The sequence below is a fragment of the Cetorhinus maximus genome, chromosome 1, assembly GCF_964194155.1.
Source record: "Cetorhinus maximus chromosome 1, sCetMax3.hap1.1, whole genome shotgun sequence".
NCBI classification, from domain to species: domain Eukaryota; kingdom Metazoa; phylum Chordata; class Chondrichthyes; order Lamniformes; family Cetorhinidae; genus Cetorhinus; species Cetorhinus maximus.
Window position 1 is genome coordinate 88325389 of NC_135879.1, and position 22225 is coordinate 88347613.

At 42.2% G+C, this 22225-nt stretch overlaps 1 protein-coding gene across 10 annotated transcripts in view; it reads right to left on the reverse strand.

The window, feature by feature from the left end:
• The window catches only part of LOC144681636 (TNFAIP3-interacting protein 3-like), a 193608-nt gene that overhangs the window by 26600 nt on the left and 144783 nt on the right, over positions 1–22225 (reverse strand). For 2 of the 10 annotated variants that reach the window (XM_078543475.1, XM_078543414.1), the window contains exons 2-6: positions 17410–17542; positions 4399–4500; positions 1615–1680; positions 876–998; positions 522–650 (exon numbers count right to left, since the gene is read on the reverse strand). In XM_078543475.1, the coding sequence (XP_078399601.1) occupies positions 522–650; positions 876–998; positions 1615–1680; positions 4399–4500; positions 17410–17484 (495 nt within the window). In that variant the 5' untranslated portion in view covers positions 17485–17542. Of the gene's footprint in view, positions 1–521; positions 651–875; positions 999–1614; positions 1681–4398; positions 4501–5949; positions 6007–7164; positions 7292–9385; positions 9879–17409; positions 17543–22225 lie in introns of those variants that run through there. The other 8 variants (XM_078543485.1, XM_078543431.1, XM_078543494.1 and 5 more) reach the window with 6 other exon arrangements.

Genomic DNA, 22225 nt, shown 5'->3' on the forward strand with positions numbered 1-22225 from the left:
AAACCTGCTTCTATCTTGCAAAGGAACATGATCATTACTCATTGGTTTCAGCTCCAGTACTTTGTAAAAATTTCCAAAACTCTCTTCTTCACATGCTACAAGGCAATATGCAGTACAGCACTTGACAGCAGTTAACCAGATATTTGTGTCTTGACTAAAAAGGACTTAATATATTAGAACTTTTTAAAGTTTATCCAGAGGCAATTTAAAAATTATTTAATTTTGAAGACTATTAGTGAGGCCATCCAGTCCTTCATAATATCGCCTATTGAAAACAAAAGGGCAAAACTCATCTGATTAAGTTTAGTGAACATAGAGTGTGAGGTAGTGCCCATGTATCTTTGCTTCAGCACATTCAGGGGGGTGCAGAAAAGAAAACCATTTAAAAACTCTACAGAGGATTTTGTGATCATGGGCATAAGAAGCAGTTTTACAGGAGAGAGACTGATTTGTTTGTGGAGTTATTCTACTGCACTGGTCAAAGATAAACACACAGATGAGAATAAAGTAACTATACAGACCTTATTCAGACGTGCAACTTCATGTTCATAATATCCTTTTTGTTTGGTTATCGAGGTGTGGCGTTCTTTCAAATGTTTGTTCTCTTCTTCAGCCTCAAGCAACTTTGCATTTAATGTCTGCTTTTGTTCCTTCATTTAAAAAAAAAAGCAAAAAAACATAAGCAATGGGAAGGCCAGATTTTAGGGGAACAGCTTCATCCAATTCAAAGTTACACTCGTGGAGATAAACATAACGTTAACTGTGTAACTGCTGTAGCTTTTGAATCAAATAAAGTCCAAGGTGTCTTTTAAATGAGCCTACTTGTTTATAGTTAAATATCAATTATTTTCAACCCATTACTGGTAAAAGCATACTTCTGCTGTTTCGAGTTTTGCTTTGGCAAGCAGCAGCTTCTTATCGAAATCCCTCTGCTTTTGGTCCAGCTCTTTCTCCAGGTCACTCAGAGACTGCTGATAAGGGGTGAACTTTTCCTTCAGCTGCAGAAAATGAAAGCCAATGAAGGATCCATTATATATTGGGATATTATGGATGGTTTAATTAAAAATCATTTTAGATTGTAGAAATATGAGGCGTGGGGGGTGCTGTTATTATTAATAAAGAACCAAGAATCCAAACTGTCAAAGCAGGATCCAAATACAAGAATATTTAACAAACTTCAATTTTTTTAACATTTGTTTTTCTTCTCTCTGCCTTTCTACATCCTAAGCACCAAACATCATTCCCAACCATGAAGGTGTACAAATAATTCGCTGCCAGGTCTGTATGGATGTAATTCTTAACTAACTCACTAGGGGGTGTATGAGAACAGTCTAACATCGCATTCAGATTCATACAATTATTTCAGAGGGCATTTATAGGGAGTCTATTATTTGACTTGGTTGGGGATTAACAAAATGAATTTTACACAAGGGTGTTGAAAATAATATAAAACAAGGCAGATTTTGGGTTACACGAAAATGTTACACTTTCAATAATTTTTAGAATTTATATATTAGCAAGATTCACTTTAAGTACATGTACCATTCACAAGCAAGGAATACCACAAACAAAAAAAAACCTAGAAAAAAGTGCTAAGCCGATGGGATGCTTTACCTTCTGCTCGTACACTGCCTTCATGTTCCTGCACTCTTGGTCCCACTGCTTGTTTATCTCCAGAAGCTGTCAGAACAATAAATTCATTGAACCACGACAAAAAAAAATAAACATTTCTCCGTACACAGCCTGAAGGCTTGAATTTTTAAATGTTACAGATTGGAAGGAACCAAGCCACAAGTAAAATACAATCTTTGCTGACATGGGAAACAACATTAAAAAAGCACAACTGCTCTTGAGTTTTGAGAGACTTGGAAGAACATAATTCCAGGACATGCCACCACCAAACATATCTTTCCCTCCCCTCTCCTTTCAGCATTTTGAAGGGACCATTCCCATCACGATACCCTGGCCCACTCCTCAAATTACCCTCAACACACTCACCCTTCCCTGTGGCATCTTCCTCTGCAAGCACAGGAGATGCAAACACTTGCTACTATTCCTCCTCCCTTTCCACCAACCAGGGCCCCAAACACTCCTTCCAGGTGAAACAGCGATTTATTATACTTCTTTCATGTAGTATACTGTATTCACTTCTGAAGGTGCGGTGATCTCTACAATTGGGAGATCAAAAGCAGATTTGGTGATCAGTTTGATGAACACCCCTATTCAGTCCACTAGCCTGATCCAGAACTTCCAGCTGCCTGTCATTTTAATTCTCCTCCACACCCAATCAAACCTCAACCTCCTACACTGTTCCAATGAAGTTCAATGGAAGCTCCAGGAACCCTATCTCAACTTTCAATTAGGCATTTTACAGACTTCTGGATTCAGCATTAAGTTCAACAATTTCAGATCATAAACACTGCCCCCATTATTGGGCAGCAGATATTGTAATGTCCCTACCATTGTCATTTGCACCTCTTCTACACTCATCTTTTGTTTCTTTACTGTCCCATTACCATCCATTTTTGCCTTGCACCATTATCCCTTTTGTTGTTTAATCATTCCATCGTTCCACTCTATCACAGACCTTCCCTTTTGTTCTCCCCCACCCCACTTTCCCTACCTCTGAAATTGCTTTAAACCTGTTACATCTCTCACTTTTCCAATTCTGACAGAAGGTCATCAACTTGAAACATTAATTTTGTTTCTCTCTTCACTGGTGCTGCCTAACCTGCTGAGTATTTCCATCGCCCTCTGTTATTGCAATAATACCAATGAAAACAGTTGTTCAGCTTAATTCCAACTGAAATGACATAATAGGCAGAAATTTAGCCCAGACAAGATCACGTGCTTGAAGCAAGGCCTAGAGAATGGTTTTAAGCTTTAGATTTAAAAGGTCTATGGAAAACCTCAACTTCTCTCTCAGTATGAACTATCCTACTAATATTCACAACCATCCACTCTACCTTATGCAGCTCCCATGCCCTTCATCTCACCATTGGTGGCTGTGGCTTCAGGGTTATCTAGGTCCTCAACTTTACAATTTTTTCCCTAAACCTCTCTGCCTCTTCAGCTCACAATCTTCCTTAAAGACCCTCCTTAAAATCCCTTGCTTTGCACCAACTTTTAGTCAGCACTCCTAATATCTCATCTTTGACTTGGCATTGATTTTCATCTAATTATACTTGTGTGATGTGCCTTAGGATGTTTTCATGTGTTAATATAAGAACATAAGAATATAAGGCAGAGTAGCAGGAGTAGGTTACTTGGCCCCTCAAGCCTGCATCACATTTAATATGATCGTGGCTGATCTGTGTGACTTTATCTCCACTTTCTTGCCTAGTCCCGTAACCATTGCCTCCCTTGAAGATCAAAAATCTGCCTAACTCAGCCTTCAATATGTTCAAGGACCCAACCTTCACTGCTCTCTGGGGTAGAGGATTCTTTTTACAATCTACATAAATGACTTGAATGAAGGGATCGAAGGTATGGTTGCTAAATTTATTGATGACACAAAGATAGATAGAACAGTAAGTTTGAAGAGGACATAAGAAGGCTACAAAGGGATTTGGATAGGTTAAGCGAATGGACAAAGATCTGGCAAATGGAGTATAATGTGGGAAAATGTGAATATTGTCCATTTTGGAAGGAAGAATAAAAAAGAAGCACATTATCTAAATGGTGAGAGATTGCAGAGTTCCGAGATGCAGAGGGATCTGGGCGTTCTAGTGCATGAATTCCAAAAGTTTAGTATGCAGGTGCAGCAAGTAATTAGGAAAGCTAATAGAATGTTATAGTTTATTGCGAGGGGAATTGAATACAAAAATAGAGAGGTTATGCTTCAGTCATACAGGGCATTGGTGAGACCACACCTGGAGTACTGTGTACAGTGTTGATCTCATTTAAGAAAATGTATAAATGCATTGGAAGCAGTTCAGGGAAGGTTTACTAGACTAATACTTTGAATGAGAGGGTTGTCCTACAAGGAAAGGTTGGACAGGCTAGGCTTGTATCCGCTGGAGTTTCGAAGACTTAATTGAAACATATAAGATCCTGACGGGTCTTGACAGGGTGGATGTTGAGAGGATGTTTCCTCTTGTGGGAGAATCTAGAAGTAAGGGTCATTGTTTAAAAATAAGGGTCGCCCATTTAAGACGGCGATGAGGAGAATTTTTTTCCTCTCAGAGGATAGCAAGTCTTTAGAACTCTCTTCCACAAATAGCAGTAGAAGCAGAGTCTTTAAATATTTTTAAGGCTTTCCTACTTATAAACTTCATCTACCTTGCGATAAAGGACAGCATTCATTTTAAATGTACGATGCAACTGTAAATTGTTGTATCCAAAAATGCTACATAGAGGAGAGACTGGATTACAACTGCAATTTCAAAGTAAAGGTACCTCTTTTTTCTGATTTTCTAAAATCTTAATCCGTCTCTCAAGCACTTCTTGTCCATCTGTGGAAGGCTTCTTCTGGTTTTCGATTTCCATTCCAGTCACATTCTACCAGGAAAAAAAGACAGAATAATCTTCTCACTCCCTTTTCTCAGTAACCCTTCAAGTTCTGCACTTTGTGGCACTCACACATAATTTATGTTAAGTGTTTGTAACATTCATAATCAAAATTGCTTTCGATGCTGGTAACACTGAAATGCAAACTAGATCACTAACTTAATTGAAAGCAACATTTAATTATTGGTATCCTTTCAGGAAATCAAACATTCTGAAGAATTATGCTAGTTGCCACATTCCTTGATTTTCTTGTACATTTATTCCATGATAGTATCAGAAGAAGTGAGTTTTAGCAATTATTGTGCCTATCACCGTTAATAGCAATCACCTACTGATGTTAATTTAACTTGTCCGTACTGGCGGGCTCATTAATTCCAAGTCCCTTGCAAAGGGCATCAACAATCTCAGCATTTAAACACATACATGGTCAAGTTCAATTTTTGTCCCAACCAATTCCTAACTGCTCAGTTACTGTTTCCAGCCCAATGTTTGATGACATAATGATGGCTCCCTTCACTGTGACTCTGTTGCTTTCCCTTTTCCAAATCTCTGTCAATGCCTCTTCTTCAAAAAGCTCACCTTTGACCTTTGCATCCTCTCCATTTACAGCCTTATCTCTCATTTCCCTTTCCTCTCCAAGAACATTCAGAATGTTATTGTTTGCAGCTCTATGTTCACTTCACCCATAATGCCTTGTTTGAATCTCAACGGTCTATTCTCTGACCATCAGCACATATCCTTCCATGTCTTCCTTCACTTCTCTGAAGAATTATGTGCCATTCTCCTCCATTATCTCTCCTTCACAGACCAGTTCCATCAGAATGCCCTCATATTATTTCATTCACCGCATCTTCCTTCAATGACCTATACTGGTGCTGCATTGAAAATCTTGTCCCTCCGTAGCCTCCCGATCCTCACCCAACCTCTGAAACATTCTCTAGATTTATAACCATCCCCATGCTCGCTGATCAGCTGATCTTCTGCCCTGCTGGGAATTCCTCACACCCTGTTCTTCCAGCATCATTGACAAAAGTGTCAGTCATTTCAGCCCGACTCTCTAAGCAACCACACAAAAGTTATTCCACTTCTCTTAGGGAGCAGTATCCGTTCCACTCTTTCTCTCCATTTCTCTGTGCAAGTTTAATTCCACTATGTAAATTCAGGTTGTTCTTGTTAGCCAAATACTTTCTATCATTTTCTTTACAAACAGCTTGTGAGTACACTGCACAGTAAGAACAAAAAGAGCATTTGTACATAGCCTTATAATTCCCACTCTTTCGTAGAAAAGAGAAAAGATTAATGCAGTATTATTTTGAGGCCTTAGTCCTCTAAGGGTTAGTTACAGAGCCTTGCTGACCCAGGTGTTCAAACAGTAGCAGATAAAAGCAATTGTGTAAATTGTGTAACTTTAAGGCACTTCTTTAATCTGAGTTTACTCACCTTTATAGAACCTCTCCCTTTCTTCACCTGAAGCTCTCTGATACTCACCATAACTTTTGGGGCTTCTCAAGGCAAAGACAATAGCTATGTATTTCCAGCTCCAATTCAATATAATACTGATTCAAATCTGTTTTCACAACCAGGCTTTTAAGCGATCCCAGTTCCTTTATCATGTCTCAAACCGCACCAAATTACACAAAGAGACACCAGCATTTTTGATCAATGACAGTTAAAATGAAAGAGGTCAGGGCTTCCCATTATGTTGCAAACTTGTCATGTTTTACTTGAATGACTAAGGTATTAAACACAATCAACTAATACCTGGATATGGCAATACCTGAAAAGCCTGCTAGCAGCAGGGGTGAAACAGTGGCCAAGTAAGGCAACTGCACAATGTGGGAAGAGCTGAGCTTTAACTCATGAAGATCAGAACAAAAAATTATTTAATCTGGTAGGCTTCATTACAGAACACAATTGTCCCTGCTCAATCTTGCATCAGTCCAGGTTATTATTTAACACCCAAACACAAAAAGAAGAGGATTTTTGTTTTTGTGTTCGAGTAGAACAGCGAGAAATAGCATGGTTGGTCCTGTTTTTAAGATTAGAAAAATGTGACAGCTGTTGTGACCAACAGCTCTGAGGGTTTGTAAATAGTCAAGTAAACCAATAGTAAATGGGAGCCTCTTTTCACTAATAATATAACTAGTCACTAATCACTCAAAACCAGCACAGCTCTGGTCAAGATGTCATTCATATATCTGACACCAGACTCCCAAAGCAACTGCTCTACTCGGAACTCAGCGGACATGCTTTTGGGACATCCTCAAATGTATTCCTGAAGAGGTCAAACATCCTCACTGACTCATGGGAGTCCCTGGCTTGTGACCAGCCAGAATGGAAAAGGTAAAGGCAAAATACTGCGGATGCTGGAAATCTGAAACAAAAACAAAAAATGTTGGAAAAACTCAGCAGGTCTGACAGCATCTGTGGAGAGAAAGACAGAGTTAATGTTTCGAGTCTGTATGAGACTCTAAACGTTAACTCTGTCTTTCTCTCCACAGATGCTGTCAGACCTGCTGAGGTTTTCCAGCATTTTTTGTTTTTGTTTCAGAATGGAAAAGGCTCATGCGGGAAGGCATCAAACACATCATCGGGAACACGCAGTGAAGTCAAAGCATCAGGGAGAGCACAGAAACCTCCAAACAATTCACCTACCTAGCCCTTCAAGTACCACCTGTCCTGTATGTGGCAGAGTCTGCAGATCATGCATTTGACTTATCACCCATCTCAGAACCCATCAAAACAGAGTGGTAGCAAGTCAAGCTCAATCCCAATGGACTGCCTAAGAAGGAGAATATAACTAGTAACTATTTTTGCACCTTACATATATTATGGGAGGTGGTTCCATGTGGACACAGAGCCTCACTATATGTAAGTGTTGGTGACTGTAGTGGAACATTACTGTCTTGAAATTGGAAGGTTTGGCTGCCAATGAGGAGCCTCCGTCAGCGGAAGTGCTGACCTGAGAATCGGGCAGAGGTCAGTGTGGTAGATTCACTGTAGGCTTGATTTCCCAGTTATTAAAATCCATGGCCAGAAAATCAGTGGCCTCATTAAACTACTCCAATGTATTTAAAACTGAAGCCACTCTTAAAATCAATGCCAATTAATTAGCAATGAACTCAGAAGTGACTGATGAGTGAGTTATGATGATTTCCCTCATTTATTGAGTAATCTGGAAATCCACAGGTTTTCACTGTGCATCCCATTTATATAGAAGGCAGGATCCTGTTTTTTAAAGAAAGTTTATTTAACATTTTAATGCCGATTATTAGGCATACTGAAGCTATTTTTCTATTCGCTCATGGGATATGGGCATCGCTGGCTAGGCCAGCATTTATTGCCCATCCCCAGTTGCCCTTGAGAACCGCCTTGAACTGCTGCAGTCCAGGTGGTGTGGGTACCCCCTACAGAGCTGATAGGGAAGGAGTTCCAGGATCTTGACCCAGTGACAGTGAAGGAATTTCCAAATTAGAAGGGCACTTGCAGAGGTGGTGGCGTTCCCATGATACGCTAATTCCCAATGCTGACTCTTTTCCTTTTCACATAAAGGAAATGCCATTCCAATCTGTAGAATCAACTGCAAGTTTCCTAATACTAATCCAAAGCGCCTGATTTATGTACTTATTAAATTCTTTGTTGTGTCTAAACTTATGACACAAATGGAAGCGGCGAGCAGTAGATTTAGATTCGAGCCCGCAAGGCATGGGATCCTGGCATTTAAACGTTTACATCTTCATCAGAAATCCCTCTCCCCACGAATTTAGGAGGGGCATTAACTTTTTAAAAACAGGTAGGTAACTCTGCCGGACCACGGAGAGGGGAAATTCAGACGAATGTTCGTCAGTTAGTGTCTCACGTACTTTTTCGTGCACATGGACATCTGGAGCACTCTGATCTATGAAAACACTTGTCCCTTGAAAGCAAGTTCCGGATACAGAGAACTATAATATCCAAAAATGATCAATATACCAGTTTGTCCCTGATTTCTGGTGCAGTCAGTCTTCCTTTATGTCATGTACTTTGGATCCGCTATTTTTTTTCATCTAGCTTCGCTCTAGAGGACAGCACAATAGGGACCCGTGACTTGAACAAATCTTTGAATCTTAAATCCCCACTGCTCTGATTTTGAATCAGAAAAGTCTGTTTCTTGAGTGAATTCACCTGAAATTTGAATATGGATACCGGACATCAAGACTCACATTTTCAAAACAGCGACCCTAATTTTCCCCCCCATTTATAATTCTATATCTTGTGACGCAAAGACAGTTATGGGAGCCAAGAAGTTGTTTTAATGATTTTTGTTTTGCTTCGGCACCAATTCACAAGTGAAGCCGAGATCCCGCCCTCCTGGCCCCACCTCTCTTCAGCTCTGGACTTGACATTCAGCCACAGCGGCGTCTCTTTCAGGTCGAGCCGCTGGTACCTGAACCCCCTCCGCCAGAGGTACTTACACCTTTAAGGAGGTTTGTGCTTGAAATGAAACGGAAAGCTGCCCCGCTTACAAACGCAGAAAGCCCAGGTTCCTATCACAAGCACTTTAGTATCACAGTTCCTGCAGTTACCCGAGGTATTTTCTCACAACTAAACTGAAATCGGCCGCTGAGAGCAGAAGAAGCAGCAGCAAGGTTGCGTTGAGCTCTCCCAGGTCAAAAGCCTGTGCAGCTGCTTTAGCAGATTGTTTGCAGGTAGTTTCACACATGCGGTGTAAATAGCACCGCGGTTTGACGATTAACCTGCATCACTTCTGTCTCCAAACCGAGCAGCTGCACAATTTCCATTCAGTTGTGTTTTTTGTTGGTGTTGTAAACTACCCGTACAGCTAAATACAATAGAACAGACTCCGCTGGAACTAACACGGTAAAGTGCGCCTTACCTACACTTCATTTCGTTGGAAGGCGCAAAAAAAAAACCCCTCAATTTTGGTTGTTATTCTCTGCGAACTTACTGACGAAAAATTCAGCTCCAACACCATTGCGTGGGGTGACAGTAATTAACTGTGCCGCATCCTCTCAAAACTGCGGGCATTCGAGTTTTGATGCTGCCCTCTAACGGAGCCTTGCTTCTGGACTTCAGTTTGGGTTTTTCTGCCAATGTAAAATTCACGCACCATCTGCTTTCCAAAAAAGATGGTATCACCAGGTTCAGTGAAGTGGACTCAGATCTCACCAAATAGCTTCAGTTCTAGAAATCGCGTTTAATTTTAGTTTCAGTCTTGTACTAGGACCAAAGGTTTTATTTTTTAGCGCTACAGTACAAACTTAAGAAGAAACTTCTGGACTAATTTTAAGAATGCACGTTTCTGGTAGGGAGCATGGTCCGCTGGGATTTCGAGAAACAATGAGCGTGTTTCCATTCAGAATGGAGGGAAATGGGTTGGGTCATCCTGTAATTTCTTGTTCTGTGCGCCCTCTAGCAATGAAGGTCGCCAACCAGGACTACCATTTTCTAGTCCTTTTTACTGGCAGTTCTGTTCTAACCTTCTTTGATCAGGCATTAGTTCAAAACTTAAGGCAAAAATGTAACATTGTGGTCAAAAGTGCAGCTGTTGCTTTCTGTATTTTCATTCTAATTTTTTCAGGCTCCCTCCCCACCCCCCCCAAATTTACTTTGCGAAAACGATCTTAATGGTGGTTTTGCTTATACAACTCAAGGCCACAAGAAACGTTGAAAAAAAAGCAAGAAACAGGTGCTCCACTGAAGAGCCACTAATTGTTTGATAGCTGAAGTGAAATAGTAACTGTGTATTTGGAAAAAAAAACTTGTAAAACATTGCTTCAAATAGTCACCAAACAAAACCTTTGCAACTCAGGAACCACGGTGACAACAGGAAGTTCTTGCTGTGTCGGAAGATTTGTGGCAGATGTCTTTTTGGCAATTTTTCGGATTTTATTTTGATCTCAAGCTACTTATGTTGTGACACAATATGTAAATAGAGACAGCAAAAAAAAAATATATTTTAAAAGTTCCTTACTCGTTTCAGATATTTTTTAAGGCCTGGAGAAGACAAATTTATGGTATCAGGAGGAGTGCCAATGTAAACATCCTCGCCTTTATCTGACTGTTGGGACATGATTTATTTGACACATGCCAACTCTGAGAGCTGCTGCACCCTTGGGATGTAGAATATAGAGCACGGAGATAGCCTTATCCTGTTTTCTATTCACTGTTTAATTGCAGACCACCTTTTGGTTTGTGGGGCTCACCAGCAGTGCACAAGCGACCAAAGATATGGTCTGATCTAACACTGCCACTTGAAGCTGTCTTAAAATGCATTTACACTCAGCAGGATTTGAACTAGCCACAGAGGTCTGAGTGTTCTGCCAATTTCTAACATCTGGATATCCCATGTGTACTTTCAAGAGAAGACTTAATGTAACCAGTTGTGCTGGCAGCAGTCCTCCACATTTGAAAGTGCTGTAGAAATTTAAGGAGTCACCTTTCAGCTCTTTTGGGCTGGAGTTGGGGAAAGGATTAGGATAGAGAGGAATTTGAGGCATGTGCCATCTACTGTTAATTTCAATGTTATTACCTCACTCAACAACCTGGTCTAATAATCCACAGAAAAAAGTTCAAATCCCACCACAGAATCAGTGACGTTTAAGTTCTATTAATTAAATAAATCTAGAATAAAACTATTGGCTCACCATAAAAACCCAACTAGTTCACTTAAGCCTTTAGGGTAGGAAATCTGCCATCCTTACCCAGACTGGCCTACATGTGATTCCAGACCCAGAACAATGTGGTTGACTCTAAACTGTCCACTGAAATGGCCTAGCACATCACTCAGTTCTATCAAAACTGCTGCAAAAAACAGTAATAAGAATAAAACTGGTCCTGGATTTGAACACGACATAGCCTGCACATCCAACTTTGTATACTCCTTACAAACAGCTAGAGACTTGTGCAAAAATGGGGAGAATTGTTGCACAGACTAGTTAAGTGTAGCCAGACATTCACAAAATCATATCTTTCAACCTCAAAATCTTACCTTTCAACCAGTGTTCTAAACTCCTCCAGAGCCATTCCCTCGGCAGGACAGTTTCACCAGATATAATGGCACGGTGGTAGACAGTCGGGAGCGACAGGGCCTGGGAGATCTCAGCATTGGTTCTGAACCCCATTAAGTTTCATGGCATCAGGTCAAACATGGGAAAGTAAACCTGCTGATTACCATCTACAGTCCTCCCTCAACTGATGAGCCAGTACTCTCTTGTTGAACACCACTTGGAAGAAGTACTGATGGTAGCAAGGACACAGAATGTACTCTGGACTTCAATGTCCATCACAAGGAGTGGCATGATAGCATCACTATTGATTGAGCTGGTCAAGTTCTTGAAGGACATATCTGCCAGATATGGCCTGTGGCAGATGGTGAAAGAACCAACAAGAGAGAAAAACTTATTGGCCTGATCCTCATCAAACTGCTAGTTGCAGATGTATCTGTCCATGACAGTAACAGATGGTAGGGGTGACCACCGCACAGCCCTTGTGGAGAAGAAGTCTTGTCTTCACACTGAGGATATTCCCCATTGTGTTGTGTGGCACCACCACCATGGTAAATGGGATAGATTTAGAATAAATCTAGCAATTCAACAATTGGCATCCTTCAGGCACTGTGGGCCATCAGCAGCAGCAGAATTGTATTCCACCACAATATGTAACCTCATGGTCTATTATTGCCATCAAGCCAGGGGATCAATACTGGTTCAATGAAGAGTGCAGGTGAGCATGTCAGAAGAAGCACCAGGCATACATAAAAATGACGTGCCAATGACTACATGCACGCTACATAGCGGAAGCAGCATGCTATAGACAGCTAATTGATCCCACAATTAACAGATCACACCTAAGCTCTGCAGTGCTGCCACATCCAGTTGTGAATGGTGGTGGACAATTAAACAATTCACTGGAGGAGACGGCTCCACAAATATCCCCAACCTCAATGACGGAGGAGCCCCCAGCACATCAGTGCAAAAGACAAGGCTGAAGCATTTGCAACAGTCTTCACCCACAAGTACCAAGTAGATGATTCATCTCGGTTTCCTCCTGAGGTTTCCACCACCTTCAGTCAATTCAATTTCCTCCACTTGATATTAAGAAATGGCTGAAGACTCTGGATATAGCAAAGGCTATGGTCCCAACAACATACAGGCAGTAGTGCTAAGACTTGTGGTCCAGAACTAATTGCACCTCTGTCTAGTACAGCTATAACACTGGCATCTAACCAACAAAGTGGAAAATTGCCCAATTATGTCCTGTCCACAAAAAGGATAAATTCAATCCGGTCAATTACCACCTATTCAGCCCACTCTTAATCATCAGCAAAATTATGTACAATGCCATTGACAGTGCTATCAAGTGGCACTGGCTCACCAATAACCTCCCCACTGATGGTCAGCTTGAGTTCCACCAAGATCACTCAGCTCCAGACCTCATAACAGCCTTGATCTAAACAAACATGGACAAAAGGAACTAAATTTCAGAAGTGACTGCCCTCGACATCAAGGTGGCATTTGACTAAATGTGGCATCAAACAGCCCTACCAGTCCAGCTGATTCTTCCCTTCTACAGCCAAAGTATTGACCCCTTGCAAATATTTTTTTGTTTTTAATAATACTGGCACCTGAAGCTGAGCTCTGGGAATATTAAAGATGAAAATTTACTTTGTCATGTCTGCTTTTGTTAACGCAATTATGGACTGCAGAGAGGATGATCTGACAGATGGCCTGAATAGTTACATGCAATGATCAGGTAATATAAATGGTTAGGTTTTGTTCAGCCATGAGAGGATGAATTACGGTAGAGGGCTATCTGTAGCTTGTCCTGAAGCAGATGTGACAGCTTCACTCGGAAACTGAACACAATAAAGCCTGGCCTTTCTTTGATCGGCCCAGGTTGGAGTTTTGGGGCCTATAAACCCAGGCCTTGGGTACTGATGGTTACAGATATATAGGGTGGAATTTAATGCCAAAATGGCAAGATGATTAGTGTGTTGGGACCTCATGAACCTCTCCAGCAGGCTTTGCCGAGGCTCTTTAACTGAGCTTCCAGGTTCCCCGAATGATCAAGGTGGGATCACACACTGGATCCATCAAAGGAAGGATTTCTATTTAAAGGGAACCCAGCAGGGGTCAGAACAGTTGAACTAGACCTAGCTTCTTGTGGCTGTAGTAACCAAAGGAAAGGAGAAGAGGCCAGGGAAGGCTGAGCCCCAGGTCTGCCTGTCACTCTTACCTGGAGGTTCTGCTAGGAGATCTAATCAACTGCAGTGAGGTAATCGTCCCCAAGGAGGGGAGAAAGAGGATAACCTCTCAAACCAAACAGAGGTGCATGGAAATGGCTGAGGAAGTCAGCAGTAGAAGTGCGTGTCCCTCCAATCTGGAGATAGTGCACCCACAAGAGGATCCAGGACCTCAGGAGGGAGGGAAAGGTGAATGTTGTAATGTTTTCAAGTGCCAGTCCCCACACTCTACTTTCCCAGCATCCTCCTGCACAGCACTGTGCAGGACAACACACCTAGCTGCTGGCAATGCGCTGGCATTGCATGCCATCTGCTCCACTGGGGAGGATGGCATCTTGTTCCAAGAAGCTGCAATAACCTGCTGTGAAAGCCTGAGCCTCTTGAGGCACTGGTACTCTCACACATCGAGTGAGCTGATCCTTGTGGTTGGGCATCTTGCCTACTTGGAGCTGCTCTGTTCTGTGGACTGGCATGTGGCTGAGAAGAAGGCAGCTCGTGCTGGCATTGTTCTTACTGCTGCTGGTGGTAATGTTGCTGTTGGTGTTGCTGCTCCTCAGTGGAGGTGCATGGTTGAGAGCTGTATATGCTGCTGCCATGTCGTGGCTGACAGCAGGGAAGTGCAGCTGAATGTGAGTGAAGTCCTTGCAAGGCAGGTGAAGTCACTTCCAATAAGTTGACAATCACCTGTCAGGCACCGAAAACACTCCCTGAGAAGCAGCCTCTCACCTGACCATGACTGCAGATCTTCAGTTTCACTGATCAAAGCCTGTCTGTTTCATTGAGGAAGAACTCCCCATTGTGGTCTTGCCCAGGTGACCCTGGTGAGGTGTAGACAGCTTGAGTTACAAGCCTGCTGCCTGTTATATGCAGAATCCTTGGTTAAAACAGATCTTAATTGCCTATTATAATATTTAAATATCTTACTCAACATCTCCAAACACACCTGGGTGAAACCCAGAAGAGGATAGGATAATATCGAGATCCTAACGCAATGTCATTTTTTGGGATTTAACTTCCCAACTGCGCCCATACTCACTTTCCCCTTGTCTGGGAAAATTCCATCCAATTGTTCAGAATGTTGTCATATCTGCAACTCGGTGATGACTCATGAATTTGTCTTCAACAACATTTTTATTGATATAACTTCAATTGTAGCACCAAACAACAATTTTGAGGGAAGTTCTTTTGGAAAAAAACAATTACACAGATAAATGAGACCCTTCATAGCAATAGAAACTAATATGGCGAGAAAGATGCCAAAAAACATTGATGCTTCTTCAAAAAAAGTTTTCTAACAGAAACGTATCTTTAAGAATCCAACTTCAGCAGGCCAGACCTGTTGGATGAGCCACGCAGCCATTTTATATGGGATGGGAGAGCTTTGGGAAATATAGCCTGTTTGAAGAACATGAAATTTTACAAGGGACCTTAATTAGCATCTTACAAAGGCCAACAGCCCAACTTCTCTTTGCCTTATCTACATTCTGAATTTCACCCCAAATCTCCATCTCTACCTCCTCCGTTACAACACTCTTTAAAATCTACCTCCTCGATCAGTCTCATGATGCTCAATGTCAAATTTTGTTTGGTAACTCTCCTGAAAAAGCTTTGGGATGTTTTACTCCATGTAAATCTCGATATAAATGCAAGTTGTTATTATTGCTGTAAAACGCAACAGCAGCTATCCAGGCTCTTCTGAGCTGTCAGCAGAACCTCTTAAAACAAAAGCTTTTTAATGTTATTCATGCACAACCCTCCCAGCAAAAGCTCCTGTTTTGATTCTCTAATAGAGGAAAATAAAATCCCAGCTGAGCACAGAGCAATTCTGGCTAATGCTAAAATTGTGTCAAAATAGAGGCCAATTCCTATTGGATCCTGAAGCTGCCAATTGACAGAACTAAAGCTGAGTCAGCTAATCATAGCTGTAGCAAAAGAAGTTGTGAGAATAATGTTTAAAATCAATTTTAACCAGATTCGTATATTGGTTTAACTGTTATAGGTAAATTGAAAGCTTGAAAGCATTCATCCTACATTTACTCATTATTCTTTAACAAATGAATTTACATGATGATGAGGCTTCCTCTTTGATCTAGTTTAATGTGTAGGTTTAGTTAGAAGACATGAATATCAAAGTTTTTCAATTTCACCCGATTTCGCACAAAAACTAGCCTTCACACTCTACTGTATACATTTTTCACCACAGAACTTTTTAAAACAAAATTGGAAATGAAGGCAAACCAAATACAAAAATACCAGAAAAATACTGGTCTTTTTTGCGTAATAAGGCCCTGTTCTGCAGCTGGAAGAGGCTGTGCCCCATTACGGTCTGTTGTGAGACAGTATTTCAGGTGCCAACTCTGATGACTTAATTTTGAAATTAGCTGGTACCCAAGGGAACATGCAATGACAGATCGACCGCCTGGTTTGCCATGTTAAATAGGGTCTTCTGCGATATAATAGGTCGGGTGCATAAAAAGGGCCTTTGAGTCTGACAACATTCCTCAACAATGTCATAAAATGGAAATTATTTCACTTAAATCAAAGTGAGGGGGTTCACTCACTGGCACACTCTCCAGTCATTGTTTTCCACTGCAGGTACAGTTAATAACGGTGGTATCGATGTGGGCATCATATACAGCGACAAGACTTGGCAACCAAGGGGGCCATTTTCAACAGTCAGCAACCTGTTTCATGCCTGAAAAACAGGGCCCTAACAACTGAAACTATAGGGGGCACCTTGGTCACCCTTTTGATGCTCCCAGGCCCACCTGATGCAATTCTCAGGCAGGCTGCAAACAAACAAGCATTTTGTATGCATGAAACAGCTATCAGCTGCCTAGGTATCTAAATCAGGGTCCTATGTTTTCATACCTTGATTGCAACTTTTCAGCTACAAATTTGCAATGTATGCTGTCCCATTTGTATCAAGGATTAAATAGCCTAATCAGTATTTCTTACAGGTTTTACTGGGGATGCTCAAAAACAGCCCAGGAAACTTTCATTTGTTTTTGGTGGGCCCAAGAGGGGCAGCAATCCTCTTGGACTCCATAAAAACTGTCTCGCTGCCAGCCCATTCTGTCCCCATCTGCGGTTGTCTCCTTTCCCTCCCTTCTCCAAGCCTGACATATCAGCCAGCTCAGCACGAGAGCTGGCTGATCTCTCACCCAAACCAGGACGAGCAAACTGCTGCAGGACATCCATTTGGTGACCGCAGCTCAGCAGTGGCATGCTAATTGGTATGATTAAATGTTCTGCCAATTTTGTGCCTGTTTTAAGCCCAATTTCAAAATTGACCCCTGAGTGCAAACAACATTGATTATGAAACCACTGACTATATCTGACTGCATTAACTCTTCTGAGATGGTTGGAGACAAGATTCAGTGACTGGAATTATAACAAAGCTGAGAAATATATAAATGACACTACTTACCACACACCAATATTTTTAAATGCTGTCTTACACTAGACCATATGACATTACCAAATTTCTCACATCATCTGTTGCCTGTACAACAGGGGGATGTGTTATAAAAGGAAATGCACTTAGTGTGCATTCCGAGATTTCTTAAAAGTAGGAAGTTCTGGCTAGGCTTTTATTCTCTTGCTTCCTACATTTCTGCTTCCTGGCGATGCTGCTAAAGTAAACAACCACTCACCTGCTGCATGCCAGGGCTCTCTTCATTCCTGTTAATCCACTGATGCTTGGAGGCAATTTCAATTTTCTGTTCCATACTTTTGCTCTCCTCACTCCAACTTTGTGCTTCAGCACTCACATCTACAGTTGCACACCTGTTTAATACAAAATATGACAGCATAACCATGGGAATCTTGTTGCTGTTTTTCAATTCAGTCCCCATTTTTCCAGCCATTCCACCTTTGAATCTCTTCAGTTTGGTTTCTACCCCACTCAGAATGGTAAGTTTGCCTTGAGCAAGTTTATGAGTGTGACTTTGACTTTAATGCATTATCCCTATCTTGATCTCTCTTTGATCTTTGATGAGGCTGGCTGATGCAATCTTCTCCACTATCCCTCCTCAGTGATCCATTCCATGGCATCAACCTTTCATGACTCCATCCCTAATGGAACCTATGCAGCCAACACATCTTCAGCAGTAGCTTCTCCTCACATACATAAGATCATAAGAAATAGGAGCAGGAGTAGGCCAGTCGGCCCATTGAGACTGCTCCACCATTCAGTAAGATCATGGCTGATCTGATTGTGACCCAAACTCCATTTTCCTGCCTCCCTTCCGTGACTCCACTGAAGATCAAAAATCAGGTTAACTCCATCTTGAACATATTCAATGACCCAGCCTCCATCGCTCTCTATGGGAGAGAATTCCAAAGAGAGAAGAAATTGCTCCTCATCTCTGTCTTAAATGGGAGACCCCTTATTCTTAAACTATACCCCCTAGTTCTAGATTCTCCCACGAGGGGAAACATACTCTCAGCATCTACCCTGTCATGCCCCTCAGAATCTCGTATCTTTCAATAAAGTCAACTTTCATTCTTCTAGACTTCAATAAGTATAGGCCCAACCTGCTCAATCTTTCCTCATAAGACAACCCCATCATCCCAGGAATTGGCCTAGTGAACCTTCTCTGAACTACTTCCAAAGCAAGTAGATCCCTCTTTAAGTAAGGAGACCAAAACTGTACACAGTATTCCAGGTCCAGTCTCGCCAATGCCCTGTATAATTGTAGCAAGACTTCCCTAGTTTTATACTCCATCCCCCAGGCTATAAAGGCCAACGTTCCGTTTGCTTTCCTAATTACTTGCTGTACCTGCATGCTAACATTTTGTGAGTCATGTAACAAGGTTATCAGTTAATAAATAGAGAAAGGGCAGGGCTGCTCCAACCTCGAGAGTGCACATCCTGTACTTTTTATTTCATTCACGGGCTTCACTGATTGGGCCAGCATTTATTACCCATCCCTAGTTGCTCTTGAGGAGTGGGTACTCCAGGTAACTTCCCATGTCCTGGATAACCATTTGTGTAGGAAGTGTCGTCAGTTGAAGTGGCTTGAGCTCTGGGTTGTGGAACTTGAGCAGCAGCTGGCGTCACGGGTGTTTCAGCTATTCAGGGGGGGTACAAGGAAGCCTGGGAGAGCAATAGTGATAGGTGATTCAGTAGTTAGGGAAATAGATAGGCGTTTCTGTGGCAGCAGACATGAATCGAGGATGGCGTGTTGTCTCCCTGGTGCCAGGGTCAAGGATGTCACTGAGTGGCTGCAGAGCACCCTGAGGGGATGGGGGGAGGGTGAACAGCCCAGCAGTCGTGGTCCACATTGGTAACAATGACATGGGCTGGAAAGGTGGTGCAGAAGGAAGGGCTTTAGACTCTTGGGACATTGGCACCGGCTCTGGGGGAGATTAGACCTGTAAAGGCTGGATGGCTCTGCCTGATCGTATTATGATTTTCTAAAAGTTCTGTTACTAGAAGATCATCTGTTAAATTCCACCTGCATCCTCACTTATTCCTCATCTATTTGTTCATTCTCAATAGCATTACTGTAAGGATAGGGCCAACAGCTCAATGTATTTCAAAAATACCCATCATTACCCCTATGCTTATTCTGAGCTGAACTTCAGCTAGTCCATCATCATCTTATTTCCATCCTCAAAATCTTGCCTGCTTCTGTCTCAGCACATTCTTACCATCACTGAAATTAATGCCCATTTAAGGACTTCACCCCACTGCTGCTGTATTCAACCACATGGGGAGGACAAAAAGCAAATCCTGTCATATTTGCTTAAGGGCCCCCGGAGGGGTGCAGGTGGGGGAGGACAGTGGTGGGGGGAGGGGTGTGGTTGGGGGTCGGTCCCTCATTCAGAGGCACTCATTGCCTGATCAAGGGACCCAGCATTGAGAAGGGGCAGGGTGACTGTGAGCCCCCAGCCCTTTCACCTGACCCCTCCCTCCCCCTAGCCTGCAACCCCCTTCCTGTGACCCCTGTGCCATCTTCACTCACCTGTGGCCTGGTTCCCTTGCCACTACTAGCAGCAGCCACCGCAGAAGTGGTGCTGATAGGCAATGGAAAGTTGCCAGCCCCTGATTGGCCGGCAGCTCTCAGGGGCAGGATTTCCGCTCTCAGGGTCTAATATCCTGGGGAAGGCACAATGCTGGCTAGTTAACTGTCTGCTGGGCACTTAATTTCAAGTGGGCCTCCCCCAATGCAGGTGATATGGGGCTCCCTCCGGTTCTCCAGAGGTTGGGTCACCGACATTAAATTCTGCCCTATGTCTTTAGTTATAAAGTTTTCCAAGGGCTCATGTTTCCTCAACCCAAGTCACAGTTCAATCCTCTCTTTACTTATTAATTCCTAGAGCATTCCCAATCATTTAAAAGCATTTTTAATTAAATTTTCAATTATACAATATTATCAATACGTACACAGAACATACTGTATTATATCTGATAATATTATGGTGCATTGCTTTGACATGAAGGAATTTGTCTATTAGAGTAAAGAAGCCTTATTAGAACATTGGTGAGGTTACATCTGGAGTACTGTGTGCAAATTTGGGCTCCATTGTCGAATGGAAGACATATTTGTTCTTGAGGGAGTGCAACAAAGGCTAGGATTTTATCAGCCCTCTGGAGAAGGGCTGGAATGTGTGAGGGTTGGTAAAATGGCAGCTGCAGCCCGACGTCTTCTCACCACCGCAGGATATTTCCAAAGGCAGGAACTCCACTGACCGGTGAAAGGTGGCCAATTATCCCAATTAACTGGTCTATTGAAGACCATTTTATGTCCACCCTGGCATCTTACTGGCATTGGAATGGCCTCTCACCATGTGGCGGGACTGCCTGTTACATTGAGGCTGCCCCCCAGCAACTTCCTCTAGATGCTCAATGGTCCAAAAGAAGGCACCCCACTGGCAATGGCTGCCCCTATGACTCCGACACAGCTGTTGGAGGTTTCGCCCCTCACTGGGGCCTGCCTGCCTGCCTGATCCTGGCCCATTAAGAAAATTTCTTCCCGGCACTTCATAGGCGTCTCAGTATGGAGATGCCCTCTCCTTTTCCTTGCAGCCTCAGCAATGGCCACCTCTATCAGTGCTGCTGCTGAGGCTGCCAAGCTGCTGGCCCTCTGATTCGGTCAGCAGGCCACCATCCTTAATGGGACGGAAGTCCATGTGGCAGCCTCTTATTTGGCCACAGCCATGATCTAGATTCCCCATTCAGGAGAAACAACCTCTCAGTATCTACCCCATGAAGCTCTTTCACATTTCATTGAGATCGCCTTTCATTCTTCTAACCTTCAGCACTCTTCGCCAAATTTACTCAACCCTTCATCACAGGAAAACCCTCTCAAACCAGGAGCTGATGCTGAGAGGATGTTTCCACTGGCTGGAAAACCTAGAACATAGGGTCATACTGTCAGAATAAAAGATCAGCGACTTAGAACCAAGGTGAGAAGAAATTTCTTCACTCAAAATCTTATGAATGATTGGAATTCTGTATCTAAAAAAGCTGTGGATGCTCAGTCATTGAGTACATTCAAGATACAGTTCAATAGATTTTTGGGTACTAAGAGAATTCAGAGATATTGCAAAGTGCAGGAAGGTGGAGTTGAGGTAGATCAGTCATGATCTTGCTGAACAATGGCACAGACTGAAGAGCCAAATGGCCCACTCCAGCTCCTATTCCTTATTTTCTTATGTTCTTATGCTATGTTCCTAATTACCTTACAGATGTGTTTAATGGAAGAGATGGGAATAAGGCACACCCTTCACTTTATAACATGCTTCTTAGTTTGCAAAGGCAGATTATAAGGTGAGTTCACTATGTTTTATTGCCAATTCTAAGTCAATCATATAAATGTTGTCCATTGCACAGGTTCACCTTGAAAAAAAAGCTTTGCCATTTTTAATCAACATCATAGATGTCAAGTTGTTAAGATACACTGATCAGTTCCATCTTGTTTTCAGAAAATTTCATTTTTATTCAAATAGGCTCTACAGATCAGCACATGAGAAATGATATTGATTTTTATCAGTGATAATCTGAGGTGTAGATCAGGAACCTCCTCCCACACATTCTCCAGGATCTGCTACTGTCAGGTGTAGATGGTGATGTTTTTCAGAACTATTACTTATTTTGGTTGAGTCTCATTTCCTGCTTCACTTCAGTTGTCAGCTTCTGGCTTTTTGAAAGCAATACCTTGCACTGCAACTGTGTTTTAAACTTCTCTTTAGCTCTGAAGAAGAGTCATATGGACTCGAAACATTAACTCTGTTTCTCTCTCCACAGATGACCTACTGAGGTTTTCCAACATGTTCTGTTTTTATTTGTGTTTTAAATAGGTTGGTTAGCTAAGTGAAACGTAAGAGTTTCTCTCGTGGAGCTATCACCCTCAACCACCATTATTTCATTCCAAATATTTAGTCCAATTGTAGCGGATTCTAAATTCCCTGATTCCCCATCATTTTGTTTATTCTTTCATGAGATGCAGGCATCATTTGCAA